At 43.2% G+C, this 22,885-nt stretch overlaps 1 protein-coding gene across 2 annotated transcripts; it reads right to left on the bottom strand.

Annotated features, from left to right (window-relative positions):
• Positions 1–819: 819 nt before the first annotated feature.
• On the bottom strand, positions 820–22,855 carry LOC138971555 (uncharacterized). Of its 2 annotated transcripts, none has more exons than XM_070344307.1 (7): positions 22,721–22,855; positions 9,892–15,091; positions 8,536–9,465; positions 7,848–8,093; positions 4,193–4,357; positions 2,769–2,992; positions 820–1,623 (listed from the first exon to the last, which is right to left on the bottom strand). In XM_070344307.1, exons 2-7 carry the CDS (start codon positions 14,917–14,919, stop codon positions 1,197–1,199), a joined length of 7,020 nt encoding a protein of 2,339 aa, XP_070200408.1. In that variant the 5' UTR covers positions 14,920–15,091; positions 22,721–22,855; the 3' UTR covers positions 820–1,196. The 2 variants fall into 2 exon arrangements, with proteins under 2 accessions (XP_070200408.1, XP_070200409.1); XM_070344308.1 differs by lacking the exon at positions 22,721–22,855 and adding an exon at positions 20,205–20,802.
• Positions 22,856–22,885: the final 30 nt, after the last annotated feature.

The raw sequence follows: 22,885 nt of genomic DNA, 5'->3' as shown, positions 1-22,885 counted from the left end.
AGGCATGAAAACTGAAAAGAAAAAAAAAATACTGAAAACAAAATTCGAAGGCGCGTAGCGCCAAGTTTCGCAGGCGCGTAGCGCCAAGTTTCGCAGGCGCGAAGCGCCAAGACTTGTAGGGGGGTCCGGGGGCATGCCCCCCCGGAAATTTTTTTGTTCAAGGGTGCAATTTGGTGCAATCTGGGGCTATCTGAACCTTAAAATTGGATTCAAACATGGCCCCAAAACTATTTTACTATAACAATGACTAGGAAAAAAAAAAAAAAAAAAAAAAAAAAAAAAAAGGAAAAATACTGAAAATAAAACAAAATACGGTTTATTTTTTTCAAAAATACGGAAAATACGGAAAATACGGAGAATTTTCATGCCTGATTGTAACAAGAAAAACGAGGCTGGATGTCTAAGGGGGGACCATTATAGAGCAGTTTTTGCCACGAATTGGTCCCCCGGGGGACTACTTCAGAGGGGGGACCGGACCGGATCCTACACCGGTCATTCATTTACAAGATAACACATGCAGTAGTCACCACACTCAAAAACAACTTTGTTTGTGTTTTGTTGTCTCTTGAAACCAGCGGGTCATGCAAGATTGATTCAACAAAGCTCTTGTTCTCTGTTTTGTACTCGGGATACTCTTTAAAACTATTCACGTTTAAGCGGTATCATATAGCAAAGGTAGAAGGTTCCCTAAAACTTAGATTCTTCCAAAGCCAATACTATTAATCTCGTTAAAAATCCCGATCTTTTAAGTATATTCATCACGAAATTAATATTTTTTCCTGCCCACCCCCCCCCCCCCCCCAATTTTTTTTTATATTTATAAAACAAATAATTATAAAAAAAATAATATCAAATTCGTATTAGACCTGGCAGATATCAACAACAGTCGAGACAAATAGATGATACACTAATTTGTTTCCAGGAAAATGAATAAAACGAATAGATTTTACCAACTGAAAATAATGTAAATAACATTTAACATTCATTACATCAGAACATTTTAAACATAACAAAACACTAAAACATTCAAAGAAATCGGAAGAGAGAAAAACACAAAAAGGGGGAATTTAAATATTCAATATTCTTAAGATTTACAGTTCTAGGTAAACATCATATCTTATTAAAAATGCTTGGAAACGCATTTGAATCGACAAACAGCACAATTTCTCCACTGAGAAAACGCATTCAACAATGCCTTAAAAGTACCTCGGACGACGGCCATAATTTCGAGGAAAAATTCCTCCGTGTACTTCTATTAAATGATCTTCACAGTCTGATCCTGTGGAGAATGTTTTCAGGCAAACCCAGCAGAAGATTGCTTTGCATGACATGCAAACCATCTTGTTGCAACCAGCTATCTTCTCAATCATATGCCGACAGCGGGGACACTGCTTTCTGTTGTCTTGGTCCCGAGACACCCAGTCTTTGAGCTCTGGTTCAGAAGCGATGTCATCTTGACTTCCTGCAGGCAAGCAGGCCCGACCGCTGTGTGCAGACTTATGACACGCAGTGCACGTACTTGTACAACACGCTGGACACACGAAGACGCTTGCATCCTCGAAACCGCCGAGTGCTGATGTTCTCAAGGCTCGCCCGTACCTCCATGAGGTGTCATAAAGGCTCCTGATTGGAAAGAAAGGTTATGTTTTGGACTGTTTCAATGCAAGCTTTCTAGATACTACCACTTCATTTAAAACACACAACAGTAACCAGGTTAGGTAAGTTTAAATCAATATTTCGGCATGTATTTGCCTTCTTCGGGATGGTAAGGAAAGAAGTGTCATAAAGGCTCCTAATTGGAAAGAGGTGTGATGTTTTAGACTGTTTCAATGCAAGCTTTCTAGATACTACCACTTCCGTGAAGAGTCATAAAGGCTCATGATTGGAAAGAGCGGTGATGTGTTAGACTGTTTCAATGCAAGCTCTCTGGCTAGTGCCACCTATGTGAGGAGTCATAAAGGCTCATGATTGGAAAGAGCGGTGATGTGTTAGACTGTTTCAATGCAAGCTCTCTGGCTAGTGCCACCTTTGTGAGGAGTCATAAAGGCTCATGATTGGAAAGAGCGGTGATGTGTTAGACTGTTTCAATGCAAGCTCTCTGGCTAGTGCCACCTTTGTGAGGAGTCATAAAGGCTCATGATTGGAAAGAGCGGTGATGTGTTAGACTGTTTCAATGCAAGCTCTCTGGCTAGTGCCACCTTTGTGAGGAGTCATAAAGGAACTTGATTGGAAAGAATGGTGATATTTTACACGGTTTATAAATGCAAACATTCTATCGAGTACCAATTACGCGAGGAATGACTCTAAGTGACTGTGTACACAGCGGTGTCTAATGCTTGTTGTCCAGTTAAGGCAAAACCAAAAGGTCAAAAAAAGTACGTACCTGGGTAATTCTTTATTCTCCAGAGCTATGTACCAGTGAAAACCATGTTGCGAAGTTGAAATTTTTTTACTTAACTGAGAGATTTTAACCACACAAATTGATTTCATTAATAAACACTCTACGTTCTGTAAATTACACGGGTTTTCAAGTACGTCAGCTTCGTAACATGGAAACCAAAAGTTATAAAACAATTATAAAACAAACAAAAAAGACACAAATATATACTATGTTTTTTGTTTGCATGTCCGTATCATTATCTTACTGAGGTGTTACTGAAAAAAGTAAAGAGAATACATTCTAGTTGCCAATTAATATACGTTGTAATCATTTAAAGGACTGAAAATGCATGTCACAAAATTTTACACAGCTCTGGAAAATGACCTACCTCTCAGTGGCTTTGTACACAGCCGGACAGTCAGGGGTCGGGCAGTGTTTGAAATTCGGGTTGCGAGAAAGGAACGCCGTGACAGCAGCTTGAACGAGGGCCGCCATGTTCAGATGTGCCTGACTGCGAACCATGTTCCTGACGTCACGCAAAGCCAGAGGGCGCTCGCAGTCCTCGTGGCAACAGACGATTGGTACAGCTTTGTCTCTGACGGCGTAGTAAACCTGTAAGGATTTCCAGAATGAAGAATCAAGGAAAGGTAATTTTATGGAACGTTTAGTTATAGAGAAGGCGAAACAGTCACTGGAACTTTGACCTACAATGCCCGAGTTGCAGTGTCTCTTGTAAAGCCAACTAAAGAAACAACAAGTCGCGTAAGGCGAAATTACAACATTTAGTCAAGCTGTCGAACTCACAGAATGAAACTGAACGCACTGCATTTTTACAGAAAGAGCGTATACTCGTAGCATCGTCAGTCCACCGCTCGTGGCATAGGCAGTGAAACGCTCGTGGCAAAGGCAGTGAAATTGACAAGAAAAGCGGGGTAGTAGTTGCGCTGTGCTGCATAGCACGCTTTTCTGTACCTCTCTTCGTTTTAACTTTCTGAGCGTGTTTTTAATCCAAACATATCATATCTATATGTTTTTGGAATCAGGAACCGACAAGGAATAAGATGAAAGTGTTTTTAAATTGATTTCGAAAATTTAATTTTGATAATAATTTTTATATTTTTAATTTTCAGAGCTTGTTTTTAATCCAAATATAACATATTTATATGTTTTTGGAATCAGGAAATGATGAAGAATAAGATGAACGTAAATTTGGATCGTTTTATAAAATTTTTTTTTTTTACAATTTTCAGATTTTTAATGACCAAAGTCATTAATTAATTTTTAAGCCACCAAGCTGAAATGCAATACCGAGGTCCGGCCTTCGTCGAAGATTGCTTGGCCAAAATTTCAATCAATTTGATTGAAAAATGAGGATGTGACAGTGCCGCCTCAACTTTACAAAAAGCAGGATATGACGTCATCAAAAACATTTATCGAAAAAAAGAAAAAAAAGTCCGGGGATATCATTCCCAGGAACTCTCATGTAAAATTTCATAAAGATCGGTCCAGTAGTTTGGTCTGAATCGCTCTACACACACACACGCACAGACACACACACAGACACACACACACACACACACATACACCACGACCCTCGTCTCGATTCCCCCTCTATGTTAAAACATTTAGTCAAATCTTGACTAAATGTAAAAAGGAAGGTATGTTGTTGGATCGTTTAATTATGGACAAAACAAAACGTTACGTGCACCTTATGTCACGCACGTCATGTGAACGTAACGGTTTTTTTCTCCATACTTAAACGTTCCAACAACATACCTTTTTTGTTTTTTGATTTTGGATTTTGCTATTTACCTGCTGTTTGAGGCAGTCCTTGCAGAAGGGGTGTGCACACAGCTCCAGTCTGTACAACTGACCCACTTCTATGAGGCACGTGCACACCGAGCACATCTCTCTTGGCTTTGCTGTCTCTCCTCCAGGTCTTTGCGCGTTGGACTTGGACCACAATGCTTCTTTTATCTGAAAATATTAACAAGATAGGTATAAAAACGTTACCTTTTGACAATACAATACGATAGGATACGATTTCAATCGTGTGTGTGTGTGTGTGTGTGTGTGTGTGTGTGTGTGTGTGTGTGTGTGTGCGTGTATGGGTGTGTGTGTGTGTGTGTGTGTGTGTGTGTGTGTGTGTGTGTGTGTGTGTGTATACTGATGTTGCTTTGCAATTGTACATCGCCATGAGCTCTGGTGAGAAGGAGCGATTCATAAGTGTTCATTAGTATTATTATCATTATTATTATACAGACACTGCATGATCTTCGACTCTTTTGAGTGGACAGACGAACATTTGTATTACAGAAAATAAACTTATCTGACAAATTGTCCAGAAGCTCGTTCGGAAGACACAAACGAGACTGAGACAATGATCGTTTTGGAACGTAGGCAGTCTATTTGGTTTTGGGTTTGAGAAAATATTAACGTCCCTGCTTCATTCAATCTCAAAGTTCATCAAGCTGCGGTATGTATGTCGTTAACATGGGATCAGTTGATTTGAGGTTAACCTCACATATATTTGTTTGTGCCATGTGGAAGTAATCCTTTAGCCGTCATTGTGTAGGTGCTGCAAGTCAAGAGTACCTGTCATACTGACCAAATATCTGTGTTTAGATTCACAATGTTCTACAAATCTTATTCGCTGTGTGTATGTTTGATTGGCAAAATATGACATTTTACACAGACCAATACATTCATGACTAGATGAATACCCGCTTCGCCGGGTAGCCGGCTTCGCCGGGAAGAAGTAGAGCCGAATACCCGGCTGTGCCGGGGAGCCGGGTGTACGCCGGTTTCGCCGGCGCACGAAGGAAGGGAGATAAACGCGCAAAACACTGGAGAAGATAAGGAAGAGTTGTGGACAGTGACCTTCTAAAAATAGTAACGGGAATATGGATTGACGCCACACGAAGGAAGGGAGATAAACGCAAAACACTGGAGAAGATAAGGAAGAGTTACTGGGAATGGATCTGGGAAGATGAACAGAAAAACCAAAATCGGTTCAGCGCTGCGCGCTGAGAGCACGTGTTAAAAATTCTCATCGACCAGGTTGTGTCCGGGGTCTACCTGAATATGGCCACCAAATTTGAAGCAGATCCATCGAGAACTTTGGCCGTGCATCGCGAACACACACACACACACACAGACACAAGTCGTATATATATATATATAGATACTAGAGGAATACCCGGCTTCGCCGGGGTGAATCGCGAGACAGAGACAGACAGCGTGGCGGTTCACCACAATCACCTTTGAAGGCGAAGTCCTGTCAAACGGGATTGAGAATTTTAGAGCTTATTTCTTAGCCCTATATTATCTGTTGTGGCTTCTCAAATGCCAGAACATACAGACAGACAAAAGCCGCTAGACCCCATCACAAACAGAACTCTATAATCCACAGGTGTTGCTTACACACACACACAAACACACACACACACAGAGAAGCCGTATATATATATATATGTATATCTATAAATATATAGAGATAGGTGACAGTGTATTTTTCGCGTGCATGATTCGACCTTTTCACTTTGACAGTAAGAACAACTTACGGGTGCAAGGGAAGCGTTCTGGACAGCGCAGTGACATTCTAAAAATAGTAACGTAGAAACGGGAATATGGATTGAAGCCACACGAAGGAAGGGAGATAAACGGGGTGAATCGCGAGACAGAGACAGACAGCGTGGCGGTTCACCACCATCACCTTTGAAGGCGAAGTCCTGTCAAACGGGATTGAGAATTTTAGAGCTTATTTCTTAGCCCTATATTATCTGTTGTGGCTTCTCAAATGCCAGAACATTCAGACAGACAAAAGCCGCTAGACCCCATCACAAACAGAACTCTATAATCCACAGGTGTTGCTTACACACACACACAAACACACACACACACACACAGAGAAGCCGTGTATATACATGTATATCTATATCTATAAATATATCAATCAATCAATCAATCAATGAGGCTTATATCGCGCATATTCCGTGGGTACAGTTCTAGGCGCTCTGCAGTGATGCCGTGTGAGATGAAATTTTATACGGCCAGTAATTGCAGCCATTTCGGCGCATATTTACCTTTCACGGCCTTTTATTCCAAGTCACACGGGTATAGGTAGACAATTATTAACTGTGCCTAAGCAATTTTGCCAGGAAAGACCCTTTTGTCAATCGTGGGATCTTTAACGTGCACACCCAATGTAGTGTACACGGGGGGGAGTTCGGACACCGAAGAGAGTCTGCACACAAAGTTGACTCTGAAATAAATTTCCGCCGAACCTGGGATCGAACTCTCGCTGACAGCGGCCAACTGAATACAAATCCAGCGCGCTACCAACTGAGCTATATCCCCGCCCCAAGATAGAGATAGGTGACAGTGTATTTTTCGCGTGGCTATAAATTGATTCGACCTTTTCACTTTGACAGTAAGAACAACTTACGGGTGCAAGGGAAGCGTTCTGGACAGCGCAGTGACATTCTAAAAATAGTAACGTAGAAACGGGGATATGGATTGAAGCCACACGAAGGAAGGGAGATAAACGCAAAACACTGGAGAAGATAAGGAAGAGTTACTGGGAATGGTGAAATGAACAGAAAAACCAAAATCGGTTCAGCGCTGCGCGCTGAGAGCACGTGTTGAAATATCTCATCGATGATATTGTGTCCGGGGTGTAGCTGAATACGGTGTCCAAATTTGAAAAAGATCCACCGAGAACTTTGGCGTTGTGATGTGGTCTAGCGGCTTTGGTGTGTCGGTATGGGGGCCCGGGTAGCTGAGGTGGAACCAAAATCGGTTCAGCGCTGCGCGCTGAGAGCACGTGTTGAAATATCGACCAGGTTGTGTCCTGTCCCGGGTGTACCTGAATATGCCCACCAAATTTGAAGCAGATCCATCGAGAACTTTGGCCGTGCATCGCACACACACACACACACACACACACACACACACACACACACACACACACACACACACACACACACACACACACACAGACAGACAGACAGACACAAGTCGTATATATATATAGATATAGATTATTCTCTGAGACTGAGCCGGCGGTCAAAATTACAATGTCATTTATGTATAGACTCTTTTTAGTTAGAATTGTCTCACTAACTATTTAACTCACAAAAGCATGCACTCGTTTTCGACCAGTCGTCTGACGGCACATGACTGAAAAAAGGGATCAACAGTTTAAATCGATTCATAATAAACTGTGAGTGACTTCAGTTATCTTTCTGACAAAAATGCAGACGTTTATCCGTGTACAACAGTAATCTTCGACAAGAGTTTAGCGCTGAAAACTCTCACACAGACCAATCTGTTGTCAAAACAAAACCTTTTTCAGGTTTAAATACATAAAAAGTTTGTGTTATTGAGGCTCCCCATTCTTGAGTGAAGCTATTCTGTCTTTTAAAAGGCTCTCCAGCTCAAAAAAGGTACCCTTTTCTTCACAAACCTTCTCCAATTCAGCTGCCACTTTGACGAGGCTGTCTCTGCTTCCTGATACTCTTAGTCTGTGTCTTCGGAAGTCAAGTACGGCTGCCTGAATGCCGGTGGCAGATCTGAGCCTGCTCAGATCTTCGCTGAATTCCATGACGACAGCTTTCATCAGACCTGGGGGTTTGTCTTCACCCTTCAGGGTGTGGATGTCTTCTTCTATGTCTTGAAGCTGTCGAGTTAGCTGTTCCAGTCTGTGGCGCATCTGCAACGTTTGGTAGGTTGCTTGCTTGATTGGTTGGTTGGCATACATACACATAAACACTGGTGCGCGCACACACGGACACTCTCTCTCTCACACACACACACACACACACACACACACACACACACACACACACACACACACACACACACACACACACACACACACACACTACACACACACACGAGACTGGCTTGGAGAAAGAGAAAGTTGCAAATACAGAGGGCTTGGCAGACTATGGCATATTGGTTTATGCCCATTTTTAAAGAACAGGCAAGAAGCAATTAAACAAGGCCGGGTGACGAAACAGACAGACATTCTGGCGGACAAACAGGCAAAGACAAAACAAACCCCATTACATACTCTTTTCATTCCTTACTATCAAGAGAGGTTGAACACAACAACATTCCGAAAAAAAACCCATCTGGCGCTCATAACCTACCTCTAAGCGTGATCTTCCTAGCCCATGGATCGTGATGGTGCGTGACCAAACATTTTTCGTGACTTTAGAGCCAGTGTCACGTTCCATGTTCTGTAAAAGCTGAGCTCCTTCAGCCGTGAAAAGCATCTGCACCCCAGAGCAATCCACCACCTCTCCTCGCATGGCAAGGTCAAGGAAGCTTCTGGCTTCCACGGCTGCTTCCATCCTGTCCGTTTTGATGAGCAGAGTTCTGCTCCCGATACTGTTTTCTTCTATGCCTGCGTCTTCTTCTCGAAGCTGAACATGCACGTCTTGATTGGCTAGGATTTCGCGGGCTTCTTCCAGGTCAGCGCGACAAAGTTCCAGCGTCTGTGCTTTCAGTTCTACTTCTATCGTGGCCAAGGGTCTCATCTCTACGAGTTGGCCGTCCAGGTAGAGGTCAGAACCTATGCTTCTCAGCTTCTCAAACGCAGCGGAGCCCTCTGCGGGGTCGCGGAATTTTACCGTCACTCTGGATGTTACGTCATCATTGTCCTCCAACCGGTGGACGTGGACATACGTTTCCGTGATGCGGAAGAGGTCTCGAATTTGTTGCTTTATTTTGTCTTCATCGCTTGGCCTTGTAGTAAAGGTATTCCTGCGAGCTATGTAGACATCCAGCACGATATCCCCCGCCCCTTCCTCTGCGCCCAAGGCATAGAGCAGTGAGCGCTGGACAAGGTCCTCTGTCATTGTGTTTGTGATGCCTTCAAGACGAAGGGTCTCTCTACCTCTATGGTTGGGTTTGATAGTCACTTCATGGGCGTCCACATGGAAGTGTCTCAGCTGGAGACAGCGCGCAAAGAACCGCCTTGTTACCACCACCCTGGCAAAGCCTAGACAGGGTCTTCTGCACCAGGACAGATGCAGGCGAAAACTAGTTTCATCCTTGTTTTGGCGTCTATGCTCAACCTGAATAGGACAAACGACATATCTGTTCTAAAACAAATGCAGGTTTTCAGAAATTGTTAATACTCATTTCTCGCATTCCTTTTTTAATTTGTTGGTTTTCTTTCTTTCTTTCTTAGCTTTCTTTCTTTCTTTCTTTTGTTCTGTCTTTAGTAGAAATTTGGCTACATCTTTAAGTGACAGTTTTTACACTTTGAACATGCATAATTTACAAAACGTATATATAGCTCCTTTACATTTAAGGTAGAACTGCATTTTGTTGTCAACTGACAAGTGATTGTTTTTATTACGTGCATTCGTCTCCTTTTTGAGCAATTTTAAAGAAATATAAGTAAATCTACCAGAACAAAAAGTCCAACAATTTATCGCTGCGCAAAGAAGAGTCCAGCAACTTATCAAGCCCAAGCAATTACATGAAAGTCTTCTCACCTGACCAGTAAATCCTTCCTCAAACTTTGTGCAGCGTTCAGCACGTTCGGCGTCTTCCGATCGCTTGAAAATCAGAAACCCCCAGTTCTTTCCATGGTCAAACTGCTTGCAGTACTTGATCTCACCGAATTCGGAAAACTTCTCTCTGATCATCTCCCCAATGGCTGCCTTCTCATTGGCCGCCTCTTCAGCGGTAGCTTCTTTGGCCGCAATCTCATCAGAGGCATTCTCTGCATTGTCTCTGATCATCTCCCCACTGGGCGTCTCTTCAGTGCCAGCCTCTTCGGCTGTAATCTCATCAGTGGCATTCTTTGCATTGTCTTTCTCCAAGTGCGGTTTCTTGATGAAGAGTTTTCTGCTCTGGTCACACAAAAGAATCTCCTGGACTTGGCCCCCTTGGCCAAGCACAGCCCGGATTCCTTGCTTTGGGCTGCCCGCCACTACTTCCTCCCGATCCTCCATCTCTGCCTCCTCCACGGCAGTGTTGATAGACGACTCCAGCACAGCGGTAAGTGTCTCTGTTGCAGATGCGTCTCCAGTGCAGTACACGCTGATTTCGCCGTCATCCCTCGCTGCTTCGATGACTACAACAGATGAGGAAGCTGCAGGGAAACTTGCCTCTAGCTCTCTCAGTCTGCTGAAGCATGGACCCACCACGGCAAAAAAAGCTTTGCTCCCTACTTGCCGACTGTACACTTTCTCTACTGTCTTCTGTCGGACTTCGTCAGGGTTGAACCCGATATCCTGCGTGGCCAATTCTTGGAGCCACGATTCGTCAACTGGCGTGACGCCGGTGATGAAGTCTCGTGACGTCTGTATCAGCTGATCGTACACCACCCATTCAGGAACAGAGGCCAGTGCGCAGATACAGGAGGACGGGTGGATGTGTACTCTGCGAGAGGCAAGCGCTGCAAAGTACCCGGCGTTCTGACGTCCCAGGTAGTAACAAAGGCTACTCGAGTAGCAGCGGAAGATCATCTTCCTCAACTGCCCTGTCTTGTCTTGGGGTGAGAAAGTCATGGCCTTCACACCCAGTGCCTTACAGACTTCGCTGACCGTCTCCCTGACGCCCCGCAGGACTTTGGCGTTCAAACCGTTCCCCACACACCACTGATTCTTCCCCTTGTCCGGAACCTGCGACCACGCCTTGTACACAGACAGGCAGGTCAGGCTGTCCCCTTTGTCTATGCTGAACATGGTTTTGGTGATGTCGTGGATCCGCTGGTCCTCCTCGGTGGTGCCTCTGTAGAAAACTCCACCCTCTGCGCTCATGACTGCTGCCAGCACGACAGAGTCGTAAAGGATGCCCTGCTCTCTGCCCAAGTAGGTCAGCAGGCCAAGGCGAGGGTCGAAAGGAAGGCTGGCGATCCAGCGGCCTTTCTCTGTGATCTTGCCGCCGTTCAGGGCCCCAAGCACGTGCAGCATTTTCATGGCGCTGTCGATTGTGTCCTGGCTGGGAGACTGTACGAACTCGTACGTTTCCTTGTCCACACCTAACTCCGCTAGTTTCAACAGGGCGTGGCCAAGATGGATTCGGAGAATCTCCGGCAAGGTGACGGACTCCATTTCGTTGTAGGTCTCTTCTGAGTACAGCCTGTAGCACTTGCCAGGCGCCGTCCTCCCTGCCCTCCCCTTGCGTTGGTCCGCTGAGCTTTTGCTGATGACAGTGACGCACAGGGAGTTCAGGTTCCGACGAGGATCGTAGCGCATCTCTTTGGCCCTCCCTGTGTCCACTACATAGCGGATTCCATCGATGGTGATAGAGGTTTCAGCACAGTTCGTTGCAAACACCACTTTGCGTTTGCCCTTCGGTGCTGGCCAGAAAACTTTTTGCTGCTCTTGCGCTTGTTGCTTGCCGTGAAGCTGCAGGCAGATGAAATCGCCTTTCACGTTCATTCGTTGCTTCAAAGCCTGGCAGCATTTCTCGGTTTCAGCAGGCGAAGTCACGAACACGAGAATGTCCCCGGGTGGTTCCCTAGTGTGGATGTCAATGACGGTACTCATGGCTTTTTCGAGGTAGTCGTCCTGCTCGTCCTCACCTCGCCAGACGACGTCAACAGGGAAGGTTCTGCCAGTCGCTCGCAGCACAGGACATCCGCCGAAGAACGTCTGGAAGACCGTGGGCTCGATGGTCGCAGACGTGATGATGACGCGAAGGTCTGTTCTGCGAAGCAGGCATCTTTTGATCATGCTGAGAAGCAGGTCGGTGTGCAGGCTCCGCTCGTGAGCTTCGTCAACAACGACACAGGAGTAAGCCTTTAGATCAGGGTCCGCAAGGCATTCATTGAGTAGCGAGTGGTCAGTCGTGTACATGATTCTGGTGTCCTTTGACTTGTTTTGCTTGCTTCCGACCTGGTACCCCACTTTCTGTCCCACCTTGGTCTGCATCTCGCCGGCAACGTGAGACGCCAACGTCAGCGCAGCCACCCTCCGCGGCTGTGTGCAAACGATGACGCCAGGAGCGTCCTCCCACGCCTCTTGAAGGTACTGAACCAGCTGCGTGCTCTTGCCAGAACCAGTCTCCCCGAGAATCACCGACACCTGGTTGTTCTGCACCAACTCTACGATCTCACGACGTCTGGCGTACATGGGGAGGCCCATGTCAAACCGGTAGCATTCCCGATAATACCGGTCTTTCAAGACCCGTAGCTGCTTGTTAAAGTCGTCTTTTTTCTCTGACGAACTTAGCTGGGCTTTCAGCTGGTCTCTGACTATCGTGAACTCTTCTTTTTGTTTGGAAAGTTCAATTTCTTTCTGCTCTAAGACTTTTATCTCGGCATTAATTTTCTCAAAAGTGTCGAAGTTTTTTCGATGAGGTATAGCCTGTTTCAACTTTTTCTGGACTTCTCTCAACTTTTGTGCGTGGATTTGTATAAGCTTGTCTGACGTTTGGTCAAAGTGAAAGATGGGTTTGTGGATGATCATGACCCTCTGCTCTCTCTCATCTTCACTTCGCTTCATGATAGGAAACTCGTAGAGGCGACAGTGGATTTGCGGTGATGATTTATTATTATTCAAATGTTGCCGTAGATTTGTCGCTTTGGATTTGCTGGGACACATTAGCGTGTAGTATGTGAAACCATCGATCTCAGAGACACTGTTTTCAGAAGGTTGAAATTCGAGGCCTTCTACATTGCTTTTGCTTTTGAGGTATGTTGTAAACGACTCTGCATCTTCAAACTGTTGTCGGACTCTGATGTAAAGCTTCGTTTTCTGGCCTTCTGACTTATGTGAATGTGACCTGATGTTTTCTTCACTAATGGTGTTTCGAGCTTGTGGCCTCTGTGAACGTGACCCTACTCTTTCTCCACTAGTCTTACCCTTAGTTGGTTTGGCCTCGGCAGCATTTGTGTCAAGCGTTCGGGCATTTCTGTTTTCTTCTTTCTCTGGAGAGAGTCGTAGAGAAGGCCTTTTATCAAGCTTCTGTTGACAAGCTTTCATATCTGCAGACTCTCGCCTTGTGTGTTTGTTTTCTGTTTTTCTCTTCGCCAAAATTGACTCATCAGCCTCATGCAAAACTGTCTCACCTGTGGAGCTGTCCTTCCTTGTGGAGTTTGCCTTCTTATTTCTTTGCCGTCTCTGATCGGCGTGTGGTGATTTGGAGTCACCGTCGTTGCTTGCTTCGTAGTCGTCGTTAAGTTGGCGCCTATTGATATTCAGCTGATGTCTTCTTGGTGTGCTTGAATCTGCAGATGATCCTTTGGTTTTGTCGCCGTTTGTTATTTTCCTTTTACTGTTGTGGTGTCCTCTTTCCTTTCCACACGGGGCACTGGTGGCCTCCCTTGTTGACCCTTGGCACAAGGTGTCCGTGTCTTTCGTGTGCTTTACACCAGAAGAAGTCGTGACTTTTCCTACTCTTTGTGGTGGTGAAGTATTTGTTTCTCTGGGACCTGATTTAGAGGAATGTTGCCGCGTGTCGCCCTCGTCCTTTCTATCAGACTTGTGATCCAAAGGACTTTGTTGCGAGGAAGCATTTGCTGCTTCTGGACCGGATGCATTGGACTTTGGTCGTTCGTTATTCCTCCTACTCACTTCGGACTTGTTGTTTCTTGGTTTTCTGTGGCTTTCTTGCGAAACAGTTGGTGCCTTTGGGCCTGACTCAGATGACGATTGCTTCTTGCTGGTTTTTTCTCTAGCATCACATCGGTCTTTTCTGGGGTTTGTTTGTTTTCCTTGAAGAGGTGCGTCTGCTCTTTTTGATCCTGTGTCATAGGACGTTAGGTGAGCGTTGTCTTTATCTCTCAATTCAGATTTGTCGCTTGAACGTATCCTGTATTTTTCTTGTGAAGGAGAAGCATTCGTTGCACCTGAACCTGAATCACGACATGGCATGTCTACGTCTCTTGTTTTCCGTGTGTCCGTTTTATTTTTCTGTAGTTTTTTTGTTTGTTTTTTCTTTGAAGTATCTGTTTCTTCCTTGCATGATAATTCTGGGCTCCCTGGGCTTTTTCTGTCATCCAGTGGTCGTGGCTTTCCGTGTCTTTCAAACGGACTCTTGGCGGAATGGCGGTATTGTGCAGATGCTCTGTTTTCTTGTGTCTGACGCTGATAACTGCGTGAAGAACTTGGCCTTTTGTCGGAAGATTTTGTCACTTCAGCAGACGAGGAAGAACTCAAAACTTCTTCTGTAGCTGAGGCTTGCGATTTATCCGATGATGGTTGATTATGGTCAGGTGAAAGTGGAAGCCGTTCATGTTTAACTGAGACTGATTCCGGTTTAACTGAGACTGATTCCGGTTTAACTGAGACTGATTCCGGTTTAACTGAGACTGATTCCGGTTCCGGTTTAGAAGAGACTTGTGCGGGTGGAGGTGTTTCGGGTTGAAGTAAGCCGGATTCAGGACAAAGCGAGGCTTGTTCACGTTCAAATGAGACTGATTCGGGTTTCAGTAAGACTTGTTCTGGGTTAGAACCAAGCAAGACAGGAGCAAATGTACGTGATGGTTTAGACGAAGAATCTGGCGGTCGAGATTTATCAGCCTCTAATGACAACTTATCATCTGACGACAGCGTCTTGTGAGCCTCCATGATAGACCTACAACTGTCCTTTCTTTTGTTATTATCTGTTGCCGGAACACACTGTCGGTCTTTAATACAAGCTCTCTTCGTAGATTTGCCTCCCGCTTCCTCGCCTTGCTCGTGTGTGATGATGTTTAGTACTCATCATGTTGACTTTTCGGGCACTTGCTTTGTTGAACGTCTGTTGAATTAAACGGTAAGCAATGTTAACTTGTGAAAGAAGAACGGTGGGTTTTTAGAAGACAAACAGAGAAGTAAGCAAACAGGAACCATACATACGCTCTGTTTGCAGGTCAATCTTAAGAGAGAGAGAGTGAGGGAGAGAGAGAGAGAGAGAGAGAGAGAGAGAGAGAGAGAGAAAGAGAAAGAGAAAGAGAAAGAGAGAGAGAGAGTATCCGGGGTGGGGGAAGGGGTGAAGAGAAGAAGAGAGATAGAGAGTAAGAGACTTAGACTTAGACTTAGACTTAGAACATTTTATTCACATAAAGGGTAGACATTTTAGGCCATAGGCTTAATCTTACAATGTGCCCTTTACATTCACACAAACACATATTCACGCGTGCGCCCGACTAGAATCATAGAAACATCAAGCATACAAGAGAGAGAGAGAGAGAGTGTGTGTGTGTGTGTGTGTGTGTGTGTGTGTGTGTGTGTGTGTGTGTGCTCGATAGACCCTCTCTTTGGCTCGGGACAAAAGTCCATCATACTAGAAGTGCTCTACTATCATTACTTTCAGTCGTCACGCGGTGATACCTATGTCCTTTTACCTTTTCTCGGGAATATCCCGTATTATTACCAATTCAGTGCCCCATATGGCTTTTTGACCAATCAGGACGGATTCTAGGTGACCCTCTAAATGTTATAACGTTCAGGCAGGGACCCTTTTTGTTTATCACGCTAAAAATTAACAAGACAAAGTACAAATGTAATTCAACAATATCAGCGTGATTTATTCTAAAGAATGACACTTCAAATGCTGTCAGATAATACTCTCTTTATCTAAAAAAAACACGAAAAGCGAGTTTTGTCGGTGGGTGCGAAATCTAAATGTCCGTGCAACCCGGAGAGTCCGCATTTCTGGTTGAACGGGAAAAAATAAAAGCGAAGTTGGAAATACATGATATTCATAAGGCAAAGAGTGCGCAAATTCGATCACGTGAAAAATATATCGAAGAAGGTGAAAAGAACACTAAATATGTCCTAAATATGGAGAAAAAAAGTGAAGGCCAATTCATGGACAGATTAATTGATGACAACGGCTCTCAAATTACATCACAGAAAGACATTTTACAGGAGCAAGTGAGATTTTATAATGACGTTTTTGATAAAACGGGGAGCTTTGTTGAAGAGGATGCTGAAAGTAAAGTTGGTTGTTTAAACATTCCCCAGGTAACTGGAGAACAAAAATCTGATTTGGAAACCGATCTCACCGTTTTAGAATGGTAGTGAAATCTCTTCAGAGTGCATTTAGAGTCGGTGAAATGTCAGACACTCAAAAAAAAGCAGTTATCCCTTTGATTCATAAAGGTAAGGATTTGCCATAACAAATACAGATTACAAAATATTGGCAAAATGTCTGTCGCAACGCTTGTCCGGTGTTATTGCTGGCCTTGTATCAGAAGATCAGACCGGATTTATTAAAGGAAGGAACGCAAGTAATTTGATCAGATTAACAGATGATGTAATTAATTACGCTGATGAAAGGAATCAACCAGGTATTTTGCTCGCTCTGGCCTATGCCCGAGCCTACGACTCTATTTCTAAAGATTATGTAATCTGGTCTTTAAAAAAAATGAATATGGCGATAATTTTGTGAAATGGATCGACGTAATAATGACAAACACCACTAGTTGCATAAATTACATGGGCTGGATCTCGGAAGAAATCAGTGTGAATTCCGGAATTCGGCAGGGGTGTCCCCTCTCACCTTTGGCCTTCGTACTTGCCTTGGAATTTTTAGCAATTAAAATTCGCAGTAACCCCAATATCAAAGGATTTGCATTACCAGATATTTGGTCAGAACAGCACACGCCGCATATCTTGAAACTTGCTATGTACTCTGATGATATCACCGTTTTTCTCAAAGATAAGAACGACCTTGAAACGGTTGTGAATGTAATTGAAGATTTTTCCATGATATCAAATTTAAAGATAAATAAGAATAAAACAGAAGCAATGTGGCTTGGATCGCTCAAGTATAGTCAAGAAAAACAGTGCGATATTAAATATGGAATGTCCAGGTTAAAATTATGGGAATTATCTTTAAAAATGATATTCCGGCCTCTGAAATCACAGAAAACTGGTCTAACAGACTTGAACAAATTGAACAAATTATCTGCAGATGGTCCAGAAGAAATTTGAGTATCAGCGGCAAACTATGCATTATTAAATCCTTTTTAATTTCGCAATTTGTGTACGTGATGCAAGCGCTTTCTATTCCTATCAAAATCCTTGATAAGCTGAATACTATCTTGTTCAGATTTCTTTGGAAAAGAAAGTACTCAAATACAAAAGCCTTTGAACAAATTAAACGTAATGTATTGTGTAATGTAGTGGAGGAAGGTGGCATCATATGATGAACGTCCACGATATGCAGACGTCATTTTTACTCACATGGGCCACAAAACTTCAACAACGAAAGCACGAACCGTGGCAGACGATTCCCTTAGAACTTTATCAGACATTGGGAAGAAACTTATGCTGCTTTAAAGCTACAGCGCCGCTAAAACAGATTCAAGGGATTGAACTTATTCGATTCAAATTCTGGAAAGAAGTCCTCGTGAAATGGATTCAAAATAAAGCATTATTTGTTGAGAGAGAAGATAATTGTGGTGATCAGTGTTTGTGGAATAACATAAATGGGTTGTTTTTTTAAAGAAAACTTTATATTTTAGAAAGTGGGTCGAAGCAGATTTGAATATGGTAAAATATATTTGGGTAAACGGAGATATGGTTTCTTGAACTGTGCACACAGACTGGAAACAGCACCTGTAGAGTTTTTGAGTACGGCGCAATGAAAATGCACTGCGCGCGCCAGCGCTTCGCGAAGACACAGCCAGACAGCGAGCACGAGAGCAGCAGAATAGTAACAGCTATTGTGTTTTCAGCGCAGCAATAGGGTCCGATATTTAGACGAGACAAGTATAATGCCGACGAGTCGAAGACGAGTCGCATTATACTTGTTCGAGTCTAAATATCGGACCCTATTGCTACGCTGAAAACACAATAGCGATTATATAGCTGTTATGACCTTGATTTGTTGTTCCAAACTTACAAAATGACAGTTTTTGCGTCGATGCGTTGATCTCAGGTTTTGATAGCAGACAAACTTCTTACGCGCATCATGTTCGCGCAGACATGCACACCGCTACACGCTTTCTGACTTTGGAACAAAAACTGACTCCAAGTGCATTCGATTACACAACACAGTTGTTGAAACAGCTTTTTAAGTTGTCAGTGTATGCTGTTGTCGATAGAAACATCGCCGTGGTACAGATGGGTAAACTGGAACCATGCGTCTTTGTTATCGACAATCTGCTTTTGGATATTGAGAAAAATGGCCGACTTCCGCAGCATTATGCTTTGATAATCGTGAGAGACCATCCAATCACAGTCCCCGAATTCCCCCACGTGTTCATCAGAATAGCTATATAGACCGAGACACGCAATGCTAACTTAATATTTCTGTCCCCAGAACTAATGTCTATTTGGGACATGACGTGGTTATATAGGGGAGAGTTACTGATTGCGTACCTGTTATCCATATCGTACCACCCCCATTCCCGCGAAATGACGAATGCCTGAAGCCCCTGCTGAAGTGTGGGGAGAACCCCGTAGGAAAGAAGCATTCTTCCGGTGTCAACATGGCAGCTAGCGAGAAAACCACCAGCAAGAACGAAAAATTCACTTTTTTCGCATTTTGATGTTATTTTCGTAGTGACAAATTTGTGTGACTATGCAAAGACTACACCACTGAGCAAATTAACTTGACTATACATTAATACCTTGTTGAGTGTAGGCTGCATTTGGATAAAAACATTGGCCTTTGCTTTACATGTAGAAGGCTAGATCTACTTATTGTCCAGCCTACCGAAGTCACGCATATCGTACCAGCCAGAGTCTTGATATAGTACCGGTGGTACGATAACAATGACTTCTGGTACGATATGCAGGATGACACAACCTCCTATTAATTGCCAAATGATCCATTTAGGAGTACTTATTAAGAAGTCTGAAGCCTGAAGTTGTTTCAGAAAAATGCTTTCCCCCTCGAACTGGACATCAGAGGACATGAAAAAATGTCTAGCAGCCATTGCAAACGGAATGGGCTTCAGCGCTGCTTCAAGAGTTATTGATATAGTACCACAAGGTCACTAATATCGTACCCCTAGTACGTTATAAGTGACTGACAGGTACGCATTACAGAACTGGTCTTGTAATTCGTACCATTTGGATGATTTTTTTAAATCCGTACTGAAACCAAGTTTGCGTTTTTTTCATTGAAAACAATATACGGAACGTTGAAGGCACAGGAGATGAGTGTTTATGGACAATTGGAAGTGCCTAGCATAAAATGGTTGCGTTATAGAGCTGTTTGTCCTTAAGTGGTTCGATATCAGTAACTCTCCCCTAATGCTAAGAAACCGAGACACGCGGCACCCTGTTCTTATCAACTCCTGTGCAAAAAAATGTCGCATGCTATTACTAGTACAGTCTAAAGCGAACGAGCCTTGCGCTGTTAGATTTTGGTTACACAAATATCAGGTTAAATTAGATCACAGTTTTTGGTTGTTAGCAAGGGAATGTACACAAGAAGAAAAGGTTGAGATTGTTACATTGGAAAATATTACATAATATTTATCCAACAAATATATTATTAAACAAAATGAAAATTAAAGAAACAAAACTGTGTACATTTTGTAAACACGTGGATTACGTGGAACACTTTGTTTGACAATGTGAACAATTGACGAGTTTTTTTTAATAATGTAAGTAATTGTATTTTAAGGAATACAGGAGTGAATGTGCACCTCTCAGAACGCGATGTTTTGTTTGGTTATGAACCCAGGAAAAGAACTGTACAAAACAAAATAATGAATCATATAATTTTGATTGCCAAAATGTGTATAAGTAAATATAAATATGGTGAGAGATAGGATTTGTTTGTTTGTTCGTTCATGGGGTGAAACTCCCTCGGCTTTTACGTGTATGACCGTTTTTATCCCGCCATTTAGGCAGTCATACGCCGCTTTCGGAGGAAGCATGCTGGGTATGTTCGTGTTTCTATAACCCACCGAACTCTGACATGGATTACAGGATCTTTTTCGTGCGCACTTGGTCTTGTGCTTGCCTGTACACACGGGGGTGTTCGGACACCGAGGAGAGCCTGCACACAAAGTTGACTCTGAGAAATAAATCTCTCGCCGAACATGGGGACGAACTCACGCTGACAGCGGCCAACTGGATACAAATCCAGCGCGCTACCGACTGAGCTACATCCCCGCCCTAGAGATATGATTTGAATATTATATTGAAAAAAAGAACTGTATATCAGGACATTTAAAAAATAAAAATAAATAAACCCACATAATTTAGGACATTTTATTATCCAAATGATTGATTATAATTCATGTCATATTTTTGCTGTAAATGCTCATGTATGAATGGAAAGTTGTATGTACTGAGGGATACATGTTTATGGATTAAAAGCCCCACAATGGTGTGCATGGCAAAATTCAAACAAACAAAAAAAACCAAAAAAATAGAGAGAGTTCAAAAACGAAGAATAAATTTGAACAATTTAGAATGACATGTTTTACAAAAGTCTTTCCATTTACGGGACTCGAACTCGAGACCGCTGGCACTGGAGGCAAACGTATACTACCACCCTGTTAACGAGACACGCAATACATAGGCATGAAAACTAAAATCTTGAAACAGCTGAAACACTCTTTTGGGTTGCCGTTTCAATGTTAACCAAAAAGTTAAAGAAAAAAACCAACGTTCAGTTGCGAAATGACAGCGGACTGAGCATTTATTCCGGTTGATGAAGGTACGATTGAAGCTTCTATTCACTCCGTCAACCAACAAGACTAGATTTGTAGCAGACGACAAACAAAGTATGCGTTTTTCCTGTCTTGTGATGACGATTATGCCGTTATAAATTATCTGTACGTTGTGAAAACATTTCAAAACAAAATTTAGCTTTGATGCTTCACGAGATAATTATAATTATACGTTTTCATCCATGGAATTGGTATTTTGTCTCGGCAGGGTGAATGAATTTATGATGTCTTTTCCGGCCAAAACTGGCCTTGCCAAGACTGAAACAAAATAATTATAGTTCTACAACTTCTAGGCTTGCGTTGATTATTCTGCCCATGGTGAATTTCCCATGCTTTGTTTCCACATCCCATGACAAATTCTCCTTACTTTGGTCATGCCATATATACTTTACAGCTCCGTCCATCCATGGTATCGCGTGATATTTTTTGTCTCGACGGGGTGAAAGAATATAATGACGTCACTCTCGGCAGAGCCTCGAGTGACGTCATGATATTCATTGACCCAGTCTCGACAAAAAATATCACGCGATACCATGGATGGACGGAGCTGTAACTTATACATATTACACTTGAGTTCTCGAGCGTGGCGATCAGTATCGACTCGACTCGAGTTTCCGAGTCTCTCTGTTCGTATGTGTACTGTTCTCTTTATCTCTCTGTTCGAGGCAAGTTAAGTTAATAGTTGACCCTATGCTCCCGTTCACCTCGTATAAGTTTGGAAAGCAATATCAAGTAGCGATAATTTCAAGCGTGGCCGACATTATGTTGTTGTCTGGCTACGAAATGTATTGACCAATCGCCGAAAGGCGCTGACGCCATTGCATCTAAGGATTTCCCTACCCAAAATCCTCGATTCTCGATGACATACAAAGGATTTTGTTCGGGAGGACGACGATCTATGGACGGTTTATTATTTAAAGGGTGAGAGCGAACATCTGAGATTGTTGTTAATAATGATAGTCATTTGTATTGTGTACGTGACTATGTTGCATTTATTCAAAGTTTATTTGTTTTTAAATGTGTATTGTTGCTGTTATTAAGATTATTATATTTAAGATTGATTTGAGGCGCTTACGTTGGGTTTTGCTGCTGTTATTAAGATGATTATATTTAAGATTGTAAGGCACTTAGAACTATTTTAGGATTTGCGCCCTATCAATACCCAATGAACAGTGATGTGAACGTGTAGTATTTCATTCACTTCTGCTGGGGCGTAATGTAAAAACACACATGTGCACTTATCCTAGATTACCCTAGTTAATAAAGAATTATCTTCTCAAACTCACTCTCTCTCTCTCTCTCTCTCTCTCTCTCTCTCTCTCTCTCTCTCTCTCTCTCTCTCTCTTACTCACTTTCTCTCTCTCCCACACACACATAGACACACACACGTAGACACACACTCACACACACACACGCGCGCACAGAGAGAGAGACACACAGAGAGAGACACAGAGAGAGGCAGAGAAAGAGATAGTGTGTGGGAGAGAGAGAGAGAGAGAGAGAGAGAGAGAGAGAGAGAGAGAGAGAGAGAGAAAAAAAGAAAGACAGAAAGAGGGACTAAGAGAGTGAGCGAGAGACAATTGAATGATCAAGCCTTCCTCGACAGGAAACCCCACGTAAATCAAGATAGAGGGTAATGTGAAGACTAAAGGAACAAACATAAAGACAAGACCGACAGACAAAGATGCATTCAGATGGTCATACACATGCTAATTTAAAGTAAACAACAAAAGTACAAGACTTACGCTGTGGTAGGTCTACTGTGCCAGTATACCGTCGACAAAATGGCCTTCTCTGCGCCGCGTCACTTTGCTTGATGAATAGGTTGGAACACAGTCTAGTCATCTTCCGTGTTGCGTCTCGTGTTGTGTCATGTTGCGTAGCTCCACGCATTTCTCGTACACCTCTCT

Source organism: Littorina saxatilis, linkage group LG7, assembly GCF_037325665.1.
Source record: "Littorina saxatilis isolate snail1 linkage group LG7, US_GU_Lsax_2.0, whole genome shotgun sequence".
NCBI lineage: Eukaryota > Metazoa > Mollusca > Gastropoda > Littorinimorpha > Littorinidae > Littorina > Littorina saxatilis.
The sequence above is the reverse complement of the archived record's forward strand: the minus strand, read 5'-3'. Positions and strand labels throughout refer to the sequence as shown.

What these genes read in the sequence shown, in the direction of transcription:
- LOC138971555 (XM_070344307.1), bottom strand. Translation starts at nt 14,919, where the DNA reads ATGGAGGCTCACAAGACGCTGTCGTCAGATGATAAGTTGTCATTAGAG. An exon ending in AGGAAGGATTTACTGGTCAG is followed by an intron (nt 9,466 to 9,891) that starts GTGAGAAGACTT and finishes TGTCCTATTCAG; the next exon opens with GTTGAGCATAGACGCCAAAA. An exon ending in TGGCAGCTGAATTGGAGAAG is followed by an intron (nt 4,358 to 7,847) that starts GTTTGTGAAGAA and finishes TAATATTTTCAG; the next exon opens with ATAAAAGAAGCATTGTGGTC.